The sequence below is a fragment of the Acanthopagrus latus genome, chromosome 21 (assembly GCF_904848185.1).
Source record: "Acanthopagrus latus isolate v.2019 chromosome 21, fAcaLat1.1, whole genome shotgun sequence".
In the NCBI taxonomy this organism is placed as follows: Eukaryota; Metazoa; Chordata; class Actinopteri; order Spariformes; family Sparidae; genus Acanthopagrus; species Acanthopagrus latus.
In genome coordinates, this window is record NC_051059.1 from 22561271 (window position 1) to 22584768 (window position 23498).

The window sequence follows — 23498 nt, forward strand, 5'->3', positions numbered from 1 at the left end:
ACCTCTTGTACATTTTGTCATACAGGGAAAGAGAAGGGAGACAAACTACTCTTTTGTGTTTGCACTTTTCCTAATCTTTCAATTAAAAGAAAAAAAAAATTGATCACTGACTTTACAAGACAGAAGTGGAGACATGTAAAGAAAGGTGGATAAAAGACTGACAAATAAAATGAAAATCACAGCAAAAGAAACATTAAACCCCAATAATGAAATTCATCTTGAACTCTAAGTGATTTATTTATGTCTTTTTTTTTTTAATTCCTATGTCTCGTAAAATTTTAAATGTTACAATATTAGGACAAACAGGAAGGGCTTTGACACTTTGTGAGTAACATTCACAAAAATAGAACTTACGTCCACAGTGATTATTGTTATGGGTCTCATCTTAGGTGCAAAGGTGTGAGGAGCACAAGGCTAAAAGACGACACTGGAAATAAAGGGACAAGAGATCACAGCTAGCTCCCTGAGCGGCAGGCGGCAGGTCCTCAGACTCTGCTCAGAAACTTCACAGCACCCCGGGTAAGACATTATCATCATCATTTCATCATCATCATCATCCTCTCAATGCTACAACAACCTTCAGAAAGCAGGTTATGTGTGTACATGAAAGGTGCGAACGAGAAACAAAACAAAGATAAATGAAACGGATTGAAAACTATGACGTCTTACTGGCATTGAGGCCCAACTCAGGGGGGCAGCTGGTAGCTCTGTCTGGCCTTAGACTAGTGTCCAGTGAGAAAGAGGAAAGTATAAGTGCTTCAGACAAGTGTTGGGATCAAGACTTAAGGAGAGGAACAGCAAATGTACAAAATAATACAGTTGCTCCAACCAGCGAGGAGGGTTCATGAGACATGTTATGGATCGTTGTCGTTCCGGCCAACTGAAACATTATGAGTGAAAGACAAGTATACCACACCTACTTTTCTGACTGCTGGTTAGAAACAGGTGGGGGACCCTGTATGTGTATCCCCTTTTATTTTACAGTTCGTGAAGTCAACTTTTGCCTTGATTTCTCTTCTCTTTAGTGTCCTCTTGTCTCTTTAGGTGGGGAGGGGGAAGGCAGCAGCAGCACAGTCTGAAAGCGTTCAGTTTAAATGCAGGACAAAGGCAATGTCACCTCGCCTTTGTTCGGGTACGCTGCCTCCCCTGCTGTGTTGCATCTGCAACAAGTGTCCACCCCATCGCTTGCGCGATGACCGCACCTAACCCAGCTGAGTTCGGTTTGTGTCGTCATGGGGGCAAGAGGGGCTTGTTGCCACGGAAACCTGAGAGTACTGTCAAGAGAGGAAATAGTCCAGAAAAAGATCCGCCTTCATCGAAGTATCCGTCTTTTTTCTCCACCCTCTCTCTACATCTTAATATCCACTCTTCTCTCCCTCGCTCTCTCTCTCTTTCTCTCTCTCTCTCTCTCTCACACACATTCTAACTCTCTCCATATACTTATATATTCATCTATTTACATTCTTATTTAAAATATTTGTTTATAAATGTGTATATAAATTAAAGATAATTTCATCTTGTCCTGTCTCTAAGTGGCATTTACAAGGAAAGGGGTGTGTGGGACTGAGGTTTCTCATTGCATTAGCCTGCAAAGAGGCAGCACCGAACACTGACTACATGTGCGTGAGACCGATTCTCAGCTGATTAAGCCTAAGATGTGAGTCTGTGTGAGTCTTTTCATTTAGCGGAGAACATGGGTGATGATCTTGGTCCCTAAGTGATGGTCAGTACAAATATATTGTCTGTATGAGTACCCATGCGTATCATACTGAGATGTATTAATATAGAGAGAAATGTTGACCGATAACTGTAGTAATAGTTAATAGACCTGTTGATCATTCTAATACTATGACTTAACTCCTGCCTGGTGGCAGTGTTGTACATTCACTGTATAGTTCTGACTTGTGCACTGGTGCTTATCGATGAGGTACATTCATTACTGGTTGGGTGATCCAGAGTGGATCAGATGTTCAACAAGTGTTAGAGCTCAGAGCCGTCCTGTGCTTCGTGGGCTGCTGTGTTATTCTAACGACGCCCAGTCGCTTGTTGTTAATGCTACAATGTGCAGAGGACCATGAGCATGTGTGGTCTGTAGTGTAAGGTGCTTTTGCCTGCTGGGAAAGTGGAGGACTACTTTGGGATCATGGGAGACGAGTATTTAAAGTCCTGGATTGTCTCTTTAACTGCTGGTTGTTGAGCTTCAACATCTCTATCCTACTCTGTCTCTCCTTTTGCTTCCCTACCTCTTTATACACTCTCTTCATCTGTCTCGTTTTTCGTCTATCTACCCGTCTAGCTGTCGCTGGAGTCCGGCAGAGACATCTCACTGCCGAACACTTCCCGGTACAGTGGTGGGAAACTGTAGGCGGTGTCTGGGTGGACCAGACGGAAAAACTCAAGCTTGTCGATGTGGAGATTACAGATAGACTTCATTGTGGGCAGCTTGGACACCATCTGCAGGGACAGAAGATGTTGACATGTAAAGGTTATTTATGTGAATCTTTACGTGATTGTATTTGTTTAAGAAGAGTCCTGGCAGCTTGTCTTTACCTTGTCCAGTTTCTCATCAGAAGCACCGCTCTTATGTAGACTGTGCTGCAGAGCCAGGTAGACTTTCTCCTGCAGTTTCTGAACCTTTTGGCCTTCTGTTAGCCAGGGTCGGTCTACAGGATAGAAAAAACATCTTCTCTTAACACACAGCTCTAAGGTTAGCCAACGTCAACACACATGGCAACGCACAGTGAACAACTACCTTTACCCTGTTCATCATTTTTTTTCTTTCTGCAGTATTTATATTGTGAAATTACCTTTAACAACATCTTTGTATTTGAGATTTTTCTTTATTTTCAGCTAAGTTGCGGTTGATAGAAATCTTTGCAAGCATGCGGCATGAGCCTACGCCTCTCATCTATCTAATCAGTTGAATTGTGAAGTTCACAGAAGTGCAATACAAACATCCGTTTGCTGCAGGGGTCCATGATTTTTCCAAGCAGATGCACTGGAATGCATTTAAATCTACAGTTGGGATTACAGGCTCGCAACCACGACACACATTTTTCATGAGTCTTCTACCGACATGTAATTTTTAAAAACAGCTTTAGGATCTCTGGATCTCTCCAGTAAAACATATATATATATTTTATAAAATCAGGTTCTGTGAGTTTAAACAGATGGTGAGAGGAATGGCAGGCTGCTGCTTCAAGATAAACATGTTCTGCATCATTTAAGCAATGATGTAATGTACTAACCACTAAATGTAAGCCAAAAGTTGACCACATTTATGATACAATTTTTTTTACATGTTAGCTAAATAAGCTCCAATAATATAATAAAAAATACATGTGTGAGACATCTTCATCTCGTCTTTACCAAGGACAGAACAGCATTGAATAGACTGCTATATTTGAACTTAAACTTGTTCTGGTTATGTATGCACACATGAATGAGAAAGACAAATAGAAAGAGGAGGAAAAACAAAATAATCACCAGGAGATAGAAGGACGGCAGCGCTGAACAAAGCCATCTCTTCGTCAGACAGCTGCAGGCGGCAGAGTCCTTTTCCCAGATCAAACACTGCACTGACCAGGTCGTCACAACCTGTGAACACACAGGAAATGGATCGGTTACTAATTATTCATTATTAACTACTTCAAAAATAGTAGCTTGAAGACTTCATTGAAGTAAAATGATTGTCATAACATCTCAGTCTTTGATAGAGAAATAAAGTTGTACCGACTGATATAATATATCTTTTTACTCAACATAATGTCCAGAATTAACAAATGAGTTTATCAAAATGTTTACTGCTTTGTTAAATGGTGTTAGTCTTCACTTTTTCCATCAGGGTTGCATTGTAACACTGTGTTTAAGTGTCGAGATTGTGCTTCAGAAATTGGAAATCAACATTCAGCAGCAGACTTTAAATTTCTTCTCATCAAAGCAAGCTCCTGCTTTATGAAACTGCTGCTGTCAAGACTGGATCTGGAATCCCTGTCTTCTCACATTTTAGGAACAATTACCACAGTCAAGTCATTTAATATGATGAATAGCGTCTGTCAATTCAGAGATATCTTTTAATGGATTCAGAACAGTAGGAACAAAGGCATTTTCTTCATCCTTTAAGTAATTGATGCAAAGCGCATGTCAGCTGAGGATTTTCTATCTCACGTAAGAGGCTTTTGTGATATCTGAATGCTTTAAAACTCGCACATCTGCATTCTCATCTGAGCCTCACCAAGTGCTTTGAAGAAGTGAGCCGGGGCAAACTTCCCGTTGAAGAAAATGGTGCTGTTGTTGACGTTGAAGGCTCGGCACATGCGTATCAGCAGGACTTCCAGGCAGCCTGAAAGGGTAGCCATAGATAGAGGCATAGATACGGGGAGATGGGGAAAGTACAGGAAGAGAGGGGGAAGGAGCAGAGGGGGACGAAGATACTCCAACATGCACAAAACAACACAGCAAAAATGTAAATAATTTTGACCCAGATTGGCACACAGCAGATATAAGACATTTTTGAACCGTTTAAAAATCAACAGGATAGCATGAATATCCATCAAGATTTTTTTTGAAAAGTTCAAAAGATTTACAAAAAGTAAATGCATTGTCGAATAAATGTGTTTTTTTTAATGTCACATATATACATATATTTATGCAGATATGGATATATATTTTTGGAATAGGTAAAGAAAGTAATTGAAAGTGTTGTTATTTTCATTGCCATGTTCAAACAAGGGGTGTGGCATTTATTCAAACACATCAACAGAGTAAATAAGGCAAAGATAGAAGGTTGGAGACAAAAAAAAACAGGAAGGAGCTAAAGTTAGCAAATTTTCAGTTTCAGTTTACTTCAGAAGAGTTTCACACTGCATTAAATATTTGAGAAGTGAGTATTTTTAGACTGGGCACTGACCTGCTTTCAGCAGAATAATCTGATCATTCTGGCACAGATCCATGAAGCCAGCAATGCGTTTGGCAAACTCCACCACGTACTGAATGGCATTGGTGATGTGGTGTGCACACTGCTGCCACATCCACTCAGCTGACTGGAAGAGTGAAACAGAAAGTGGTTAGATGAATAAATCCAGTGACATCACTTCAGCATAACTCAGCACATTGTTTTGAGGTCACAATTATCTGATTTTTATGATGCTGACCTGTTATTCTGATCTAATATGTACCTTGTTTTGAAAAGTGCGTGTTTCCTCAGGTGTGTATTGAATCCAGGTGAATCTCTTCATGTCTTCAGCGCTGTACTGACACGTCTCCAAGTGAGACTTGACAATACTCTGAGTGATGTGCTCTGTGAAAACAAATACGCACATACACGATGAGCATTTCTCTCACTTAAGTTGACACAGAGAGAGTGTAGCAGAGTGCAACAGTGATCTTGTTTACGTGTCCATGTTGTGACAGCGTGGCCTTGAAAAAACAAGCTGCTTTGAAGCACTCAGCTGCTACGTTTGCCACTTGTGCCCTCGACAAAATTGAGTGCCAGTGGCTCATCTACTCATCTAATCTCCTCAGTTGTGAGGACACTTCCTGCACTTATAATATCCCCCAGTCACAATATTTACTCAGTGTTTCCCCAGAGTCTCATTCAAAGCCTCATTGTTGCCAACAACCGTTAAGATGTCAAATAAAATACAAATGTATTCTTCCTCAAGGTCTCTATTGACACTTCTCTAAAAAATTGCCTGTGCTTCCTCACCTCTATAAATACCACCACACCATCATGCCTTTATTTGCCCTTGTTTTCAAGCTTGTCTTTGAATCGATAGTTTTCACTCTACACTGTTTGTGTAGGTAATGAGTAAATGAACGAAGAAATCATTTGTTATTTATGATTATCGGTTCTCACCGAGGTCTGTTATTGAGCAGTCATCAGGCAGTTGGTCCAGCAGTGCATGTATGTGTCCCAGCAGCGGATGTGTGTGAGAGTGTGTATGCAGGAGCTGGATCCCGTTGCCGTCCACCCCGTCTAGTGCAGTCTGCTGCGGGGAATTCTGATTGGACAAGGATGAGGAAGTGGAGGAAGAGGACGACGAGCTGGAGGTGTTGCCGGCGCTGGCTCCTCCGCCGAGCAGATCCAGGCTGCAGTACTCGCTGGCCTCCTCGGGGGTCAGTGGCAGGTCAAACAGGTCAGGCAGCGCCGCAATGTCGTCCAGGTCGCTGAGGGTGGAGCTGGAGCCCCCAGTGCTGTAGGACCGGCTCAGACCTTCCTCCATATCTTCCCCGCCACCGCCACAGATGCCATCCTCCTTGGGTAAGGACAGGGTGGTAGAGCCGCCTCCTCCGGAGCCCACACACTCCTGGGACTTTTGGTGTTTTTGCACCTCAGCATAGAGGCTGTCGCGCTGCTTCTTGGACATGCGGCCAAACTTGACGGCTGCAGAAAATAGATTTCATAATTAGGCAACACATAAAACAATTCACAGCCATCTTACAAAGAATTATGAATGTTTAAAAGGACAGTTCACCTCAACATTAGAGGAAAATATTTATTTTTATGTCTTTTTATTTTTGATATTTATCTTTTCGTCTTAGTGGAGAGATTTTTGCTGAAACAATCAATTTAATAAGCTGTAATCTAAACCTAATTGTAAGATATTTTCTGGCCCATTTCTTCCACCTATCCATGAGAACTGTATGTTCTAGTCCCTATATCCAGTCTGCTCGTTGACAGCTCGTCACCTCTTAAGTGTGTTTACTGTATTTGTGTTTGCCTCACACCCTACTGAAGAGGGTGACAGCTGATGTGAAACCTTACAGCTGAGGGGTCTCAAATTCTCCTGGTATCAGCTTTAAATTAAAGGAACAGTCGCACTGGGAATCACCAGAGAAACACCATCTACTGTCCTATGTGAAAGATTTAAGTTTAATAAAAGTCATTTGTGATGAATCGCCGGCTGAATTTCATGTTTAAAGTTAGTGTGTAAAGAGAGCACCGTGTGTTCTCTGTGGGTTTACCATCTCTGCTCATGCCCAGGGCCAGACACTTCTGTAGGCGGCAGTGCTGGCAGCGGTTCCGGTTGGTTCGGTCGATCAGACAGTTCCTCTGGCGGGAACATGAGTACATAGCATTGTTCTGCTGGCTGCGACGGAAAAAACCCTGGACACAAACACACATACAAACACTGTAAACAACATGCACTTTTGAACAGTTTGGCTGAAGTTAAGTTTAGAACGCCCGATTTTTACTCTATGTTTTTCCCCCTCACCTTGCAGCCTTCGCAGGTGATGACACCATAGTGGATTCCTGAGGACTTGTCCCCACAGATCTTGCAGGGGATGACCTCGATCTGAGCTGCAAGTCACAAGAACAAACAGACGAGAGAGGTCAGAATATTGCTGCTGCATAATTGAATTGACATAGAGGGTGAGCTCGATCGGCAGCAGTTATATCTTTGGCTCGTATCACCCCTTTTGAGTCATACTAGGGGCTGTTGCCAGAAACCGTTATCTAAACACTTACACAACCTAAAATAACATTAATCATCCGTCCAGTCATAACACTCTGTCACAGAATCTTATATTTGCCACATATTCAGCACCAGCGTAGAGTACTTTTACAGTGTCCAAGATACTGTAAAGACGTCTGTGCTCTGTACAGCTCTACAAATTTTAAAAAAGAAAACAAAGGGTGTCAAAGAAAACCGTGAGAATTGTCACAAAAATAAGTTTCCTATATCTCACTGAAATGCTACTTTCTAGGTAATTGTATCTTGACAGAAGTTAAACAAATAAACTTGGTTTAAGAGTTTATTGTATTTGGAAAAGCATCTTTCTCCTCTGGTGTAACCAAGTAGTATGTTACATATCTTCATTCATGTGTAGATCTTTTCCAATGACATGCTAATCATATACAGCCAAACAGTTGGCTCCACTTAAACCTTACAAAATGGCAAAATAACCCTTTCTTTATGAAAACACCTTCTCCCTTTTTACCCTGGATAAACAGCGTGTCTTCCTGCTTAATGGCACAAAGGCTTCTCCATCACTATAATACAAAGCAGCCATGTTTCAGGGCAGGCATGATCTCTTTCTTTCCCCATCGCTGGTCATTCATGTTGTGTTACGATGTTATTTTACCCGGCCAGAATTAGGTCTTTTGTATCTTCTATAGACCTTGAAAAGGTCGTCCATGCCTTTTATCTCCTCACAGTGAGACTGCTGTCTGCTCTTAGCTCCGTTAGAAGAAGGCCATCTCCTGCCTCCAGCTGATACGAAATGCAGCTGTGAGCCTTTTTCTGTTTCATTGTGTTCTTACATTACACCTCACACTGTCCTTGCCTCCCTTCTCTCTGGGAGCTTTTGAAATTCAGATTTTTTAAGTCTTTAATAACTCCAAAAAAAGTATCACTTTCATGTTTTGTCTTTTATTGATCTCACATCTTTTATGATTCTCTATAACTGCTGCACTTGTTTTGTTTGACACAACAGCAATACATCATGGTTTATTACCATTACCAGGAAATCAGTAACACATTGTTTGAAACTGAATCAGGCGAGTCCTGTACTTTGCACCTGATAATGAAAGATACAAACATATTTTAATGAGAGAACCTGTCCTACAGTAAGCACATACTGTAGAGGAGAAGATCAGTTGACTTGAACTGTGTGTCTGCACCCTGCATGTGGCCCCCATGAGGGAACAGAACACACAAACAGATAGGAATCACATGCCTCAGCCACAAAGAGGCGCCTTCTCTCTCGATCATGAAGATAAACAACATACAGCAACTATATCATTAGATGCTTTGCTGTCTGTGCAGCCCTTTGTACAAAAATCCCTTGAACTACTTTTGTGTGGATGGTGTATGGAAAACTACTTAGGTCGACTGTGTGATCGAGGAGGGATTGTTGCACTCTTAGGTACTGGAAAACACAACTTTCCACTTCTTTTCCCCTGTAATGACACAGTCGGCTGTCTCTTCTCTAAAACAGTTGACTAAAATACTCCAACTGATCAGGGCAGCTGCAGGCATGCAATGGAAAAATATCTCCCTCCTCCTTCTCCCTCCCTCCTTTCCTCTCTTTCTCTCAGGTTCCCCCTCCACCCCTCCCTCGGCTCGCAGTTATATAACTCTCGTCTGTGAGCATTCCTCACAACACTCATTCAGCAGGCTCACTCTAGCAACACCAACAACCCGCCCTCCTCAGACTCCCTCTCTCCCACTGGCTGAGCGGCGCTCGCAGCCTCCTCGCTATTGGCTGAGTTATCCGTCGCTCGGGCGCTGTAGCCTGTCAGCCCATGTGGACATTCTGTCCTACTGACACACTTTCCCACTGCAGGGGGAGAGGGAGGAGGGAGGCGTGCGCGCTCCCTGCTCTCCGCAGACCAGTTTTAAGGTGGAGCTGAACAATGCTCACACTTCCCTCTGAAACATTTCCCTAAAGGCTCGTAGCTTGCATCAGTAAAATTGGCTGGTTACATAACATTGAAATTAACCTACAGAGGCGACGGGCCTCAAAAAACAAAACAAAGTCATTCAGTTCATGCCCAAGACAGATCGTCACTGGAGTCTACTTCTGCATCGACTGATTTCTACGCAATTATCAATCTCTGCGCTGTTTTTGATGACAAGAAACCACTTTTGATTTTTAACTGTAACATACTGTACGTGGCCACGGTCCAAACAACGCAGACTAGCTATGAACTTGAATGTCAGCTATTCAGCAGGCACCCCTCTCCCTGGTGTTTGACATTGAGCCCTCGCTTCAACCTGTTTCTATTCTCGTCCTGTGCTGAGAGCCAGAATTACACAGATGCCCAGCCACCCACCCCTGTTGCTACAACCACACACATACATGCCTTCTCACTCCTCCTCTCCGACTCTCTGCGGATATATGGGCACGACCCAGACACGGGGAAATATTCATCTCCAACATCCAATGTGTGTCAGTCAGAAGCAAATGAGTCGCTGTCTATTTTGACACCGACACAAGCAAAAATGTCAAACATTTGCTTGTTCCTGCTTCTTAAATGTGATGATTCTCTGTTTTCCTTTGTCATTTATGACAGTAATTGAAGAGTCTTTGGGTGTTTGACTGTTTGTTGGATAATAAAAGCTATTCATGGACATTATTTTGGGCTCTGGGAAAATGTGAATTTTAAAAATTCTTTGTCACTTTTTTGGACTAGCAGATAAATTGATTGTGAAAGTATTCTTTAGTTGTAGCCCCTACATGTTCTTGGTACAGAAAATTAACAGTGTGTCTTAAAGATTTAGTGACGGATTCTTTCAATCGCATCCATTATTTTCTGGATTAATGAATTATTCGTTCACTAAAGGGTGACAAATGCCCATCTCAATGTTCTGGAGCCACAGCCGACATATTCCACAATTACAGTCTTTCTGCTGTCGTATGAGACTAAACTTGTGAAGCTGGAGCCGGTGTCTGTACTGCATTTTTGCTGCTAATAGTGACTGGAACAATAGTTGCTTCCTATCTACTTATTGATTGATTGAATAATTGTTACTTCTCCAACACCACACATTTAATAGGTGAAAAAAAACGGGGGAAAAAAAGCTTATTTAACAGATATGACAGATTAAACTGCCTAAGAAAGCTGATCGAGAGACAACAACAGTCCCCACACTAATGTTAAAGCAACGTTTAACCTTTAACCCTGAATATCAGTGTTGACCTTTGCTAAAACACAGGCCTCAGACATTTGACCTTTTGCTCTCCAGGGAGGGACAGCGTTTTGAGAACATCGATACCAATCCTGCTTTCTGCTAACATGATGCATGAAGGCTGCAAGACAACACATTAACCAAGTCACAAAAAAATTCAACAAACAAGGGGAACTTGTGCAAAAAGGCAAACACGGACTGGTGTTTGCATATTTGCACGGCACGCCCAAGCCTCTGCACAAAATAAAAAACTGTGGACTGACACTTTGACGGTCACTGGCCCCCAGTGTGTTTATCAGTTTGCCTGTGTAGCCGTGTTAACCGTTTTACACACCTACTGAACTGGCCTTTTGTTCAGTGTGTCAGTGTGTCAGTAATTTGACATAGAAGAAAATAAAAAGCTGAATTCTGACCCTCCACAGGTTCAGAGAACAGATAAGCTCACACGGACGCAGATCACTTCTCGTTTTTATAATGTAACAACCTCTTTTTGCGCACGGACACAATGTTCTTGTTTTCTTATTATGCAAATATCCATGATATGCACACTGCCAAACGCCCTTGAGCCACAGATTGACAAAAGGCTCTATACCAGCTACTGATTCTTTCCCTGACCTCTTCAGATGACTGACAGAATGAGGAGACACATACAATAGAAGGTGGAGGGCGTTATACCTATGCTCTATACATATTGGTATAAAGCTGTAAAATGTTGTGTCATGCTTCACACGGCCAGGTGTGGGCTTACTGCACAGCACTGAGCTGTATCACAATAACCCACCGTGGTCGCCCTTCCTCTTTTGAAATCTGGTTGGAGTGCAGGAGTGTTCGACCACGTTACTATGTTTCTGTGAGACGAGGAGCTCGCAAAGCCTCGAGGCCTGCAGAGACAAACCCAAGGAGAGCAGATACGTTCTCTGACATGAAGACGTGTTTTTCTTGTCTTCCGCTCCAATCCATTGTTACACTTAACCCCATTCTCTGACATACAGCTGTCACAGAATATCAGCACTTTACTGCAAACGAACCAGATGAGACTTTACCCAAAATGCATGCAGACGTACAATCAGGCTGCGTGGCCGTTGCTGCATTCAAATCAAGTGGCTCTATTTTAAAAGATGCAAATACCAGCGGCGGCTAAGCTGGGGCCCACAGAGGGGGGATTACAACAGAGCGAAGAATTCCATAGGCCTCTTCTTCTGCTTGCTGTCATGAATCTCACAAGACTTTCAACCGTGTCTGTGTGCGATAAATACATTCTGCACACATGCATGAGGACGTGTCGGAGCTCCAGACAACAGGATCAGCCCCCTAAAAAAGTCTGTCACCATGCCAGAGCTGCTGGCGTGACTCAACAATTTTAATAGTAAGACGACTGCGATTGCAGATGCGTGTTGGAACTGGAATAAAACTGCTGACATGCTTCACCAGCGAGGGAGCGACAGGTTGGGCGACTAACCTACATTTGGAGGCAGCGCAGTGAGCTAAGAGTGGGCCGCAGTTTGTTTACATTTGGATATCCTGCCCGAAGTGGAACTTCCCTCCACCAGAGGCCCCCTCTGCTTCTTCCTCCCCTCCCTCCCTCCCTCCCTCCCTCACCCTTCTGAGTGCAAAAATATAATCTCTTTCCTCCCCCAAAAACCTCCTTGCAGCCTTATCGCCTGTCCTGCACAACAAAAGATTTGCAGCTCAGAGAGTTAAAAAAAAATGAAACTCAAGTCAAGAACGGAACCAAACACCAGGTTACTATTCTAATTCAGACTGGGATGATTAAGATTATGATCTGCATGAAAATCTGTTGCTCATTTTTTTTTTTCCAGAGGTTACAGCTTGACCCAGATGTAACATGTGCACCGCAAAAGACACGGAATAACACTTATTAAACAAATGTTATTTTTTTTTCATGTAATTACAGACCTATTTTAATTAAAACACTCAGATGTTATGTTGCTGTATAAAACCAACCTTCCATGTTAATAATCTGCCCACCTCCTCCTTCCCACAGCCCCCAAGTTCAAGCTCAGCCTGTGTCAGGGAGAGACACGTTGAAGGCCGGGCGTCACTGCGCGCCTGTAACCGCACATGGCGCTGCACGGCCCGGCGGCACGGCGCTTCCCACAGCCGCCCCTCCTCCCTCCGCTGCGCGCGCTGTATAATGTTGGGTGACATAACCAGGTCAGTGGAACAGCCAGGCCCCTCTTCCTCTCACACTGTCGGCCATGCTGGCACAGCCATCACACCACAACAACATCACAACTACGCCAACAGCGCCAATCCATTCTGCAAAGTGGAAAAAAAAACAGCTACTGTGACTAAAAGTTTGTAAGAATCACCAGAACTTGCTTTATTTTTCAAGAAGAGTGAAATTTACCAGATGTGATGATTATAAACCAACAAATGCCAAAACAATATATTCATAAACTATCTGTTCTTTGAAGCAAATGTGTTTTTTTTAAAAAGTCCAACACTGCAGTTCTGTGTTCACCTGATGCGAAACCTGATAATCTGGATTACATAATTCTAGTTTTGGTTAACAGCAGCCTCCTCTCATGGCCCCTCCCTCTCCTTATTGCATAACTCTTGACATGGATCCCCAGACACAATTTACAGAAGGACTCCCTGCTGAGAGAAATGACTCACATTTCTTTGAGAAAACAGACCCATTTGGCACAGTTACGAACCATACTGCGTAACCGCGCATGTGTCCAACCGAGGACCGAGTCCAGCATAAACAGACCTGAGCGGTGGTTTGAAAAAAAAAAAAAAAAGCAAAAAAAAAAAAAGCATGATTTATCTGGTTAGGCACATTCTCGTGATTGAGAAGCTTTTTTCTTATCATTGCATGCTGAACTTCAGTGTGGAGCATGCAGCCTCTGGCTCCGTGCACGGATAATCCAGTCATGAGGGATTAGTGCGCACTGGGAGGAAAACAGGCGCACTCAAGTCCCCCCCGTGCGCACACATGTGGTCGTACAAATCCCCCCCGACAGTGCGATCCTTCAAACCAAGTTCAAACACATTTACTGTGACATTAAATAAAATCAACTTACCTCTCATTTTGATGTTTTCTTTGTGAAGGCTGGACGATAAGAAACTCGGCTACATGTGGTTTAATGTCGGTGACAGGATGAAGGAGAATAATAATAATAATATGACGGTAATAATAAAGAAAAGCGCACTGAGCAGGATCTGTAGATATTAACTTCGTCCCGGCTGCAGACAGCTCTCATAAAGCACGACCAACAAACAAGATGGGGAAAAAAAAAAAGGACAAAATACAACAACTCGAAACTCCTCTCCTCTATCGCTCGATCAAGTCCAGGCGGAATAAAAGAGTGAAGAAAGTCGCTTTGGATCGCATCGTCTCGGAGAAAAAAAGGTTCGGCTCAACTTTTTTTTTTGACAGAATAGTCCCACGGTGAACGAGATGTGTTCGGTAACCCCCCCTCTGCTCTGACTCTCCGTTTGCTTTCCTCTCAGTCTACCCTGCTAACCTACTTTCTCCGAGCGTGGACTCTCCCATGATCTCACTGCCGTCAGCTCCTCTCGCAGCGGCCGCGGGGGCGCGCAGTCGGGAGCGAGCTTAAGGTGGCTGAGTGAATCATTCACTCACTCCTGCAGGGAGACGTGAAATAAAAAAAAAACAACTAAAATATGATAAAGATCCTCATTTCCAGGAGATAATAAGGAGGTAATTAGACCCAGAATGGGTTCAGCTTTAAAACAAACATTAACATAAATTGCTGCCTTGATTTCATGTCATTTATACCAGTTACAGTAACAGAATATGTGATTCTTAACTGTTTGATCAGATGCTGTTAAATGACACGCAGCCAGAAGCTTTAAAACAACTTCCTCTTCTGCCAGAGAGCCAACACCACAGCGTGTAAACAAGGGTTGCTCAGTATATCAGTATCACGTTGATATTTGGGCACATAAATAAACTAAATATCATCTGAGATTATGGATATCGGTGTTGTATTTTCTTCAGTCATTAAAGCTGATCACTTCTATCATAAATCATAAATCTAATTACTGTAATGTGTTGTGAAAATACCAATAGTCTTTAATGTTGTATTTTTGATTTTCTCATCCCGGCGGAGCATCTATGAAGAACTTCTGACAGGAAGCCGAAAAGTATCGAGCTGTTATTTTTAAGGCCGTGTCGCCCGGCTGTGACTTGAGCGTCTGCTTCTAATAAGAGCCTGAAAAATGTTGCAGAAAATCCAGAGAGGAAACGAGAAATAAGACATGAGCTGCGTCGATTCATCAATCAGTTGTCAATTATTAGTTGACAGCTATTTTGCCAATCAAACAATCAGATTTATTAACTTTTCAAGAGAGAAGAGTCCAAATTATCAGATTCCAGCTTCTTTATTGTAAATATTTTCTTGTTTCTTTACACCTTTATGATGGTAAACTATCAATTAATCTTATTTGTTGGGCACAGATACATCATATTCACCTGTTCCAGCTTCTTTAATGCTGGTTTTTGTCATTCTGAGTCACAGATGACGGATAATCACTCATAGATACCAGCAACACAAACAGTACGCCTTCTTAATTCTTCAGAGCCACTGTTGGGCAAGTTAATTTTGAAATGCAATATAAAACGTATTACTAGCAACCTTGAGAGTAAAGTTACGTAGAGTGACAATTGACGTATTACATAACTTTTTAATTACTTTCAACAAAATGCCCACATAACCTCTATAGAACAGTAAAATAGCCCAGATCTGTTGTCAGTGTCAACAATTTCCTGCTTCTATAATGCAATGCTTGTTATTTTGTGCAATGCTACTGTGCAATGCAATATGTTGTTTTGTGCAATACTGAGTGCAATATGTCGTGTAAAGTCATTCAGTATGTTGTTTGTTTTTCTTTTATTGGCACTTGCATGTACGAACAATGTAAGTAACACGAAACCCAAGAACAATGTTCATAAATTGACGATAAAGTACAGCATATCATGTCATATCGTATCGTATCGTATCGTATCGTATCGTATCGTATCGTATCGTATCGTATCGTATCGTATCGTATCGTACTGTATTGTACCTTATCGTACCGTATCCTGCAATGTTACAGAAAGTGAGCAGAACTTCCTACAACCAACCAACCAACAGACACAAACTTCTCAGTGGAAAGACTGTTTCTTAACTGTAGAAAGACGCTGTTTCACTTTATATTCAGCTGCCACCTTTAATAATGCATGTGATTGATATAAAAACGAACACCTCTGTTCCGAAAGTAATAAGAAAAAAGAATGGCACTACACACACCGTCTAGTGCAGTGACTGCGAGACTCATTCTGTGGACCTAAATGAGTATGAGCACTCACGAGTATATTCATCTGAGCTGTTGTTTTGAAATGAGCTTTGTTGCTAAGTTGTGTTCATTGAGTATCATCAAGATCCCTGGCTCCCCTCCCAGTGATTGCTCACCGCGATTCTATTTGTCCTCTGTGGAGCAACTCTGAGTTTACACCCAGTGACCTCGCCAAACACTTTTTTTTATGATTCACAGCAGTCTGGTTCCTGTTTCAGCTTTATATTTCTGCGCTGGACACGCAGGAACATGTCACATGAACGCTCCTGCAGCGTGTATTTGACTTATTTGATTCTCGTGATATTCAGGCACGATGGCAACAAATGTCTTGGGTTTTTTTTTTTTGTGCTGGTGTGAGTCATTTTCTTCAGACAGTTTGTGCTGTTTGTTTCTGATGTAAATTGTGTGTTCAGGACGGCGTGTGTGACTGTGATGAGGAGGTGGAGGGAGTCGGTGGGGGGGTGGGTTGAGCGAGTGGCCTTATGATGCAATGCTCTGGCAGGAGTGTTATGAAACAGCATGAAGGCAGAGATTACTCAAACTAGGTTAGTGGAGCAGTCGGGCACAGAGCTCCAATCACAGATTCCTTTTCTGCTTCTCACCCACGCAGAGACACAGGCGTTCACATCCTTTTGTTTTTTTCTCTCCTGAACCCTTTTCCCTCTTCCTTGTTTTTCAAAACAGCTCATCTTTTTTTTTTTTTTTTGTTGGTATATATAGACACTTCCTCGTCACAGCCCCGGTGAAATTTGCTGCAGCATCTTGATGTTTTTATTCATGCACACATGTTCAAATCCTTATGTTTCTCGCCTTTTTCCGCACAATCTTTCCTCCCAGCCGTTTGAGTGTGTGTGTGCTGTTTTCCCCTCCGTCTCTCTCTCTCCCCCCCCCTTGTGCACAATCTCCTCTAAAGCCCCTCTGTTCTGTGTCTCCCTTGACAACGGCAGTGACACTTTGACCTCAGTTCTTATGTAACCGCTGTGCAGCTCTATGGTTAGACAGCAGAGGAAGGAGAAAAGAGAGAAAGAGAGAGGGAGTGGGAGGAGGAGGAGGAGAAGGAAGACGGCTTCGGCATTGGCTCGTATGTGGCAGACATTTTGTTGCCCGATGATAGAGTAAGAGGTGAGGAAGGAGAAGGAGAAGAAGAAGGAGGAGAGCTTAGTGCCGGGAGAAGCTGGAGAGGATCTTGGGAGGTTGCCAGCAACGGCAGCATAACAGGATGATCGAGCAGATGGGGGAAGAGTCATACATAAATGGACGGATATTGTGCGACACCAAGCACACACAGGTGAAACAGCCCGCGTCCACTTCGCCTTGAGCTGTTTCAAGGCCAAAGCAAGGCCGTGGTTTTGAAGTGACAGTCCTGTGGAGGCTGTGATGGGCAGGAACGATCTGTCCGCAGAGAAGCATCATTATGTATTTACAGCTCACACCTGCCAGGGGTATTTTAAGCTCTGGGAGATAAAACACACCCGCACAAGGGGGAATTTTTGAAGGGCAAAAAGAAAATATAAGATGGGAGATGCACACGAAGTAGGTTAAGAGCGACGCTTGTTGCTGACACCATCGCCAGCGATTTTTCGATGTCAGACGAGTTTTGCAACGCTTTGTTGCTGTGCAGAAGGAAAAGCAGAAGGTTTCTCCTGACTCAGATCAAAGCCGGCGCAGCCTTGTGACTCCCCAGGGTTGAAGTTAAAGGCCTCGCTCACATCAAAGAGTCTTTGTAGGGATGAGGGACCAACTGTAACTGATTGGCTGCACATGGTTTCAGTGGGGCCCCGTGGCCAATCTCTCTGCCTTTTTCGCAGCACCGACTCCTTACATTCCAGCCCGTCTTCTCACACGCAGTATCGCTCGCTTGCATGCATGCATAAGGGAACTGGGGTAATTTGAGCTGCACATACTGTAGATAACATTCACTAGGCCGTGTCCTTCACTTCCGCATTTGGACTAATTTGTAAGTCGCAAAAAAACCCACGAAGAGGCAACAAGCGCGCACATACACACACGCGTACTGGACTGTGCCAGTCGGTTTGCTGGGATTATTTCTGGCTGCTGTAATCCCTTCGCTCCCTCATTCAGTTAATCTCCCTGTTTTCTCCTCTCTGGAGTTACTGCTAATCCCTCCCTCCCCTCCCCTCCCCTCCTCTCCCACTGTAATCTGTGAGCTGTGAGCTTTGCTGCGTCACTGGGTCAGTGTGTCAGATAGTCACAGTCGAACTCCTCTGCTCGACTCCACTTTACATTCTCATCCCATCTCCTCCTCCATCTTTCCTGTTTTTTTTTTTTTTATTCACCCGTTTCTCTTTATCTCCCCGGCTCCTGTTACCTCTCCTCACTCGAGCACATTCAGTATGTTCCTTTTTTTTTTTTTTTATTTCCCACTCCTCAGTTTCTCCTTATCAGTTTCATTTTTTCACTCACTTTACAACTCTGGAGTTTGATAAAGGCAGCAGAATGAGTTCAATCACAGGTCATTAGGTACAGATTCCTGTCAGCCGGCGCTCACACTCCCTCCGCCTCACAGGCATTACAAGAGGAGCACAGACATATATTACTGCAGTGTCCTTGGCCTGCCTTACACTCAATTACACTGCTGAGAATGAGCTATTGTGAAGTGTCCAGATACAGCTCTTATGTCATTCATCACTGAACATCAGAAATCATCAACACCCGTACAGGAGGTCGAGCACGACCTGCACTGAATAAAAACTAGATGCATCTTACACAGGAGGAGCTTTTTCAAACGCTGATCCTTTTAACATAACAACATATTAACCATAGTTTGTTTTCATGTATGTTTTTAATACATATAATTTTCAGTGTTCATCTTTCTTCTCGCCGGTTCGAGGCAGGCGGGACTCATACTCATACTTCCACCGACCAACTGTACGCGTCAATGTTTGATTAAGACCTGATGGCTGTTGGTGGATTGTTTGGTTGCTGTCAATCAAAAAACCACACCTGCACAAACCTGATGTAGGAGATTAGCTGAGTTTAATAGAGTTTAATTAGAGTTTAGTTCTTAATAAATAACAACTAAATATGTTTTAAAACTTATTAGCGAATTTCTGGGCCTTTTAAAGGACATTTCACCCCAAAACATTGGAAAAAAAACACATTTTATCTCTTTGATTCTGTTTACATTCAGGTTTCATGAATCTAGACTGCAGGTTTTATTTGCCTTGTGTTGGAGTTATCGATGATAGAGATGTCTGCCTTCTCTCAGATATAATGAAACTAGGAGGCACTCGGCTTGCAGTGCTCAAAGCACCAAATAATACATTAGAAAAACTCTTTTTCCCTCCAGACCAGCATGAGGAAGGCAGCATGCAGTCACACAAGGACGAAAGGCTGACTAAGCTAATTAAGTAACTTCACAGCTCATCACAGGACATGGTCGCCCAAAAATGAAAACACAGATATTATCTACTCACCCACGCGTAGATGGAAAGTAGGAATACGTTTTGTCGTCCACTAAACAGTGTTGCAGCGTTCTCCTACGCAACTGAAGTAGATTGGAACTTCTTTTAAACATAAAAAAAGGATCTTGTAGCTTTCAGAGGCTTTGATTACACTGTACGAGCTGTATGAAGCCATTTTATTTATTTATTTTTTAGGTTGCTGAAATGCAGTTTTGCTGTGAAGCGCCGGTTTTATGAACTATGAAACTTTATTTGACTTTCCATCAACACAAGCGTGAGTGGATAATGACTTTCATTTTCGCTTGAATTTATTAGTTTAATGTTCAATCCTGCGCTCTCACAAGCCAAACCTGGCATCCATGAGAAGATACACGCTCACCTCTGTATGGTAATGCGATTGGTGGGTGTAGTTTGATGGAAAAGAAAATAGTTCCACCATCAAACCGCTCACATTAAACTCTGTGAATTATCTTCAGAAACCGTGCCGTGACTACAGGTAGCTACAGGTTAGAGTTAAGATGTGTATTTTTGACGTCGTGAACTGTCTCTTTAAGTTAATGTTTGACTCTATATGATCAGCTCCACATCAGTGTTTACAGACCATCTCACTTTAATTATATGTATCAGATATTCATCTCAGCCAAGCTGCTTTCTGCACACACAATTACTGCCGCCGACTCCTCCTGTTTGCACAGCGGGGCCGCAGCATTTTATCATAAATGCACCTGAACATTCAGCGCCTGTTCAAGAGTGCTGAACAGAGGGAGATTTGTTCTCGTCTGTTTCCTCTGTACAAATAGTCACATGAATCAAACTAGCAACCCTCCGACCAGGAAGGCCACTTCTCTAAACCTCCACGCATCCTTCCAACATGTTGCTTAGTTCAGCCTGGAAACGTTTCCTCATGGTTGTGTGAGTGTGTAAGAGGTCTGCTGACACACACACACACACACACACAGAGTTGCATAAATATTTAAATCTCCACAGTGTGTCCAGTCTTGTCTTGACAAACACAATCAGCCACAAGTCTCTCGCTCACCGCCTCCACTCATCTCTCGCTTTTGTTCCCAGCAAAGCAGATTCAACCTCCACACCCAGAGACACTTGAATAGAGGGAGAGCCTCTGAGCTGCTGATGCATTCTATACTGAACATCTAATACGTTATAAAACACAAAAGACAGCCATGAGACCCGAGTCACAATCACAGATGAGTGACTGGGCTTATGGAAAAAAAACAGGACTGCTTCTGTCTGTGGCAAGACGAACGCACAAATCTGATGCAAATGCAAATATGTGCCGCGGCAACTGTGGTGTGTATCTCCAGTGTGAATCGGCGTGCTTTGCCATGTGAGCTTGACCCAGTTACACCCGACTGAGTGTGAATACACACATACGCACATGGACACACACATGGGATCACACATGGGATGACACGTGGGATCACATGTGGACACCGACAAAATTGTGATATTTCTATCTGCAGTGAAGACGGCCGGTGTGCACAGCGAGGTGGAAAAACTTATTCCGCTGTCCTTCACATGTTCCTCAACTGTGATTGCTCTTGCTTCCGCCTCGCCTCACGGTGCTTCCTCCACGATCTACTGTGTTCAAGCTTCCTCATTCTTCCTATATTTCCTTTACATCCCCCCATTTCTATTTTTACACTTTCAAACAAGAGCTGTTTTTAACGTTCATCCCTTTAGATTTTCTCAAGTTTTCACCATTTGACATGACCCGCTCATGCATATACACACATGACAGCGAGTTAAACATAACTCCTTTGTCTGGTTTCCAAACAGGTTTATCTTCCAACGCCCTGTTTTTGGCTTCTTTCTCTCTAAATCCATCTGTTGAACACATACAATGCCTCTTGCGTCAACATATCTCACCTAACATTGTTATTTACTGTGACGAACACTGTTTGCCTTTGACACCCAGGTATGGGTGAGATTTTTGTAATTCAGTTCATATATAACCGCCCAGATGAGTCATCACAGCAGCGGCCAGAGGGAACAGAGACATCTAGTGTTGGGATTGTGGAGCAGCACGCTGGGCTTATGTAATACTTGGTCTTTGCGCCTTGGTGTGCATATTTAATGATTCTCAGTCCGTACTGTGGACAGAAGGCACAAACACATGATGAGACACAAGTCAATTGTTTTTTATGGGGTTCAAAAGCTGCAGATGCAGCTGCAGGGATTGTTTTCTGTCACCTCTTGCACACACAGCAGCACAATAGAGGAGTTTTTGTTTGTTGTTTTAAAATAAGAGTGTGTGTTTCCAAAGCAAAAGAACAGTAACAATGACACACTTTCGGCTCCACTTGACTGACCCTCCATGTGTCACAGCTGATCACAGATTGTCAACCCATACAAACATTATGCAATCCCTTGTGCATTCTGTCATCACAACAACAAAAAAAGTTGGATCAGATCTTTCAAACTCTGGCCCGGGATCAGATCCATGTGGTGCAGCTGATTCATCAAACTCGACCGGCGTCTACAAAAGTGCTTTGTTCAGCTGATGATGGTTTGCTGTGTGTTAAAAGACTCTCATCGGCAAAGTGGAAGTTTGTGTTGTCGTGCAGTGTGTTTCAGACTCGGGAGGTAATAATGGAGAAACTGGAGGACTGTGCAGAAAGTCTGCATTGCGTCACAGCAGGAGGGAGAAGAGGAAAAGGGAGAGACAGGAGGGGGGTGAGCAGGGGCACGGCGAGGGGAGAGAGGGGTGTGTCTTCACTGACCTAGTTAGAGCGATGGAAACCCCCCCTCCCCTTCCACCAACACCACACACACACACACACACACACACACACCCATCCACCGCTGTGCTGCACTACTGACGTGTAAAGGGCACTTTCAAACAGAACCAGACAGACAGGAATGAACGCAGGGAGGCAGGAAAGAGAGAAAGCCAAGTGGCGAGAGGAGAGGCAGGCGGTGGGGGGGAGGAGGCGAGAGTCGAGCTCGGCCGAGGGTTGCAGACAAATATATCCACAGTGATATACCAGATTGGGGTAGATCTGGGAAATATCTCTGTGAAAACAGGATAAGCCTGAAGGGATTTAAAACAAATTAATGATAACAACAGACAGCAATCCGAAATATGAAACCCCTTCATATCCTGTGCGATATTGGATTTCTGCCTTTATTTTCCAGAGAGTAACATCTTTGAAGCGTAAAGCAGCTTTTAATGAAATCAGAGCATCGCAAGGAAATGCAATAACTGCAAAAATACAGTTTGTAACTCCTAATAAACTGGATGTGATCTAACAATTTTCCATGCTTGATCAGGGATCTTGATGCGGAAAACTAAATTCTGTGTAACTAGTAATAACGGCATACTTTGCAGGACTGGTGGTTTGCTGTTTGTAAACAAGTCATCGTTTAAAGGTGCTATTTGTATGAAAAGTAGATTTTTGAGTCTCATTCCCAACTCGGGTTTCCCATATCGCCAAAAACTGACGCTTTGAGATGGCGGCAGACCAGTCCAACAATCCCAAAGCTTCACCTGAGACTCATAAATTTTTATGCATTGAAGTGTTTTGATGTTACGGAAAACAACAGATAGATATTTCCTTTATTGTTCCATGCTTGTTCCTCCTATTCAAAACCACGTGCCTACATTACCCACAATGCAACTTAGCCACTGAGTGACATCACCGGAGGTAATTGATCACATGATACAACTGATACTTCCTCTGGAGGCACAAAAGGCTTCATTCTCCTATTTTCACATTTGAAGTGGTTCACCCCAAGACCTGTAAACACACTTTAATGCATGAAATTGGTGGCTTTACCCTTTAGTTATAAGTCGCTCTCACAGTGACACCGCTTCATCTCCTCGTCGCTCTCACAATGATGGTCTTTGTTCATTTAAACAGCTACACCTAACCTCCAGTTTCTCCTCTGATTGGATGATTGTTTTCCCCTTCTGGCTTCAAATAGTCCACATTTCAGTGCGGAGGTCACGGTCAGCGGAGCGGCCCGACTCTTTAGGTTCGCGCCAAGCTTTCCCCCGAAACCAAACCAGTCACTAAAAATAGATTTTTAACTACATGAAACAACAAGTAAAAGGGCACCTTCATACTGCAAACCTTTCTGCGCC

At 43.2% G+C, this 23498-nt stretch overlaps 2 protein-coding genes across 5 annotated transcripts in view; one reads left to right on the forward strand and one right to left on the reverse strand.

The window, feature by feature from the left end:
* Positions 1–62: 62 nt before the first annotated feature.
* LOC119011608 (nuclear receptor ROR-beta-like) lies at positions 63–14183 on the reverse strand. Of its 2 annotated transcripts, none has more exons than XM_037084890.1 (10): positions 13688–14183; positions 7218–7303; positions 6967–7108; positions 5858–6385; positions 5178–5299; positions 4910–5042; positions 4235–4342; positions 3487–3597; positions 2551–2663; positions 63–2454 (listed from the first exon to the last, which is right to left on the reverse strand). In XM_037084890.1, the coding sequence occupies exons 1-10, from the start codon at positions 13692–13694 to the stop codon at positions 2293–2295; spliced, it is 1512 nt and encodes a 503-aa protein (XP_036940785.1). In that variant the 5' UTR covers positions 13695–14183; the 3' UTR covers positions 63–2292. The 2 variants fall into 2 exon arrangements, with proteins under 2 accessions (XP_036940785.1, XP_036940786.1); XM_037084891.1 differs by lacking the exon at positions 13688–14183 and adding an exon at positions 12603–12740.
* The window catches only part of gpr35b (G-protein coupled receptor 35 b), a 36873-nt gene continuing 13764 nt past the window's right edge, over positions 390–23498 (forward strand). The window contains exons 1-3 of one of the 3 annotated variants that reach the window (XR_005072228.1): positions 390–519; positions 12643–12812; positions 13494–13693. The gene's annotated coding sequence lies outside the window, so the exon portion shown is untranslated. Of the gene's footprint in view, positions 520–12642; positions 12813–13493; positions 13694–23498 lie in introns of those variants that run through there. The other 2 variants (XR_005072229.1, XM_037084896.1) reach the window with 2 other exon arrangements.

Excerpts from the sequence above, each read along its gene's own strand:
- LOC119011608 (XM_037084890.1), bottom strand. Across the intron at positions 2,664-3,486 it reads TGCCGTCCTTCTATCTCCTG|ACCGACCCTGGCTAACAGAA; the intron begins GTGATTATTTTG and ends TCTATCCTGTAG. Across the intron at positions 2,455-2,550 it reads CTGATGAGAAACTGGACAAG|ATGGTGTCCAAGCTGCCCAC; the intron begins GTAAAGACAAGC and ends CTGTCCCTGCAG.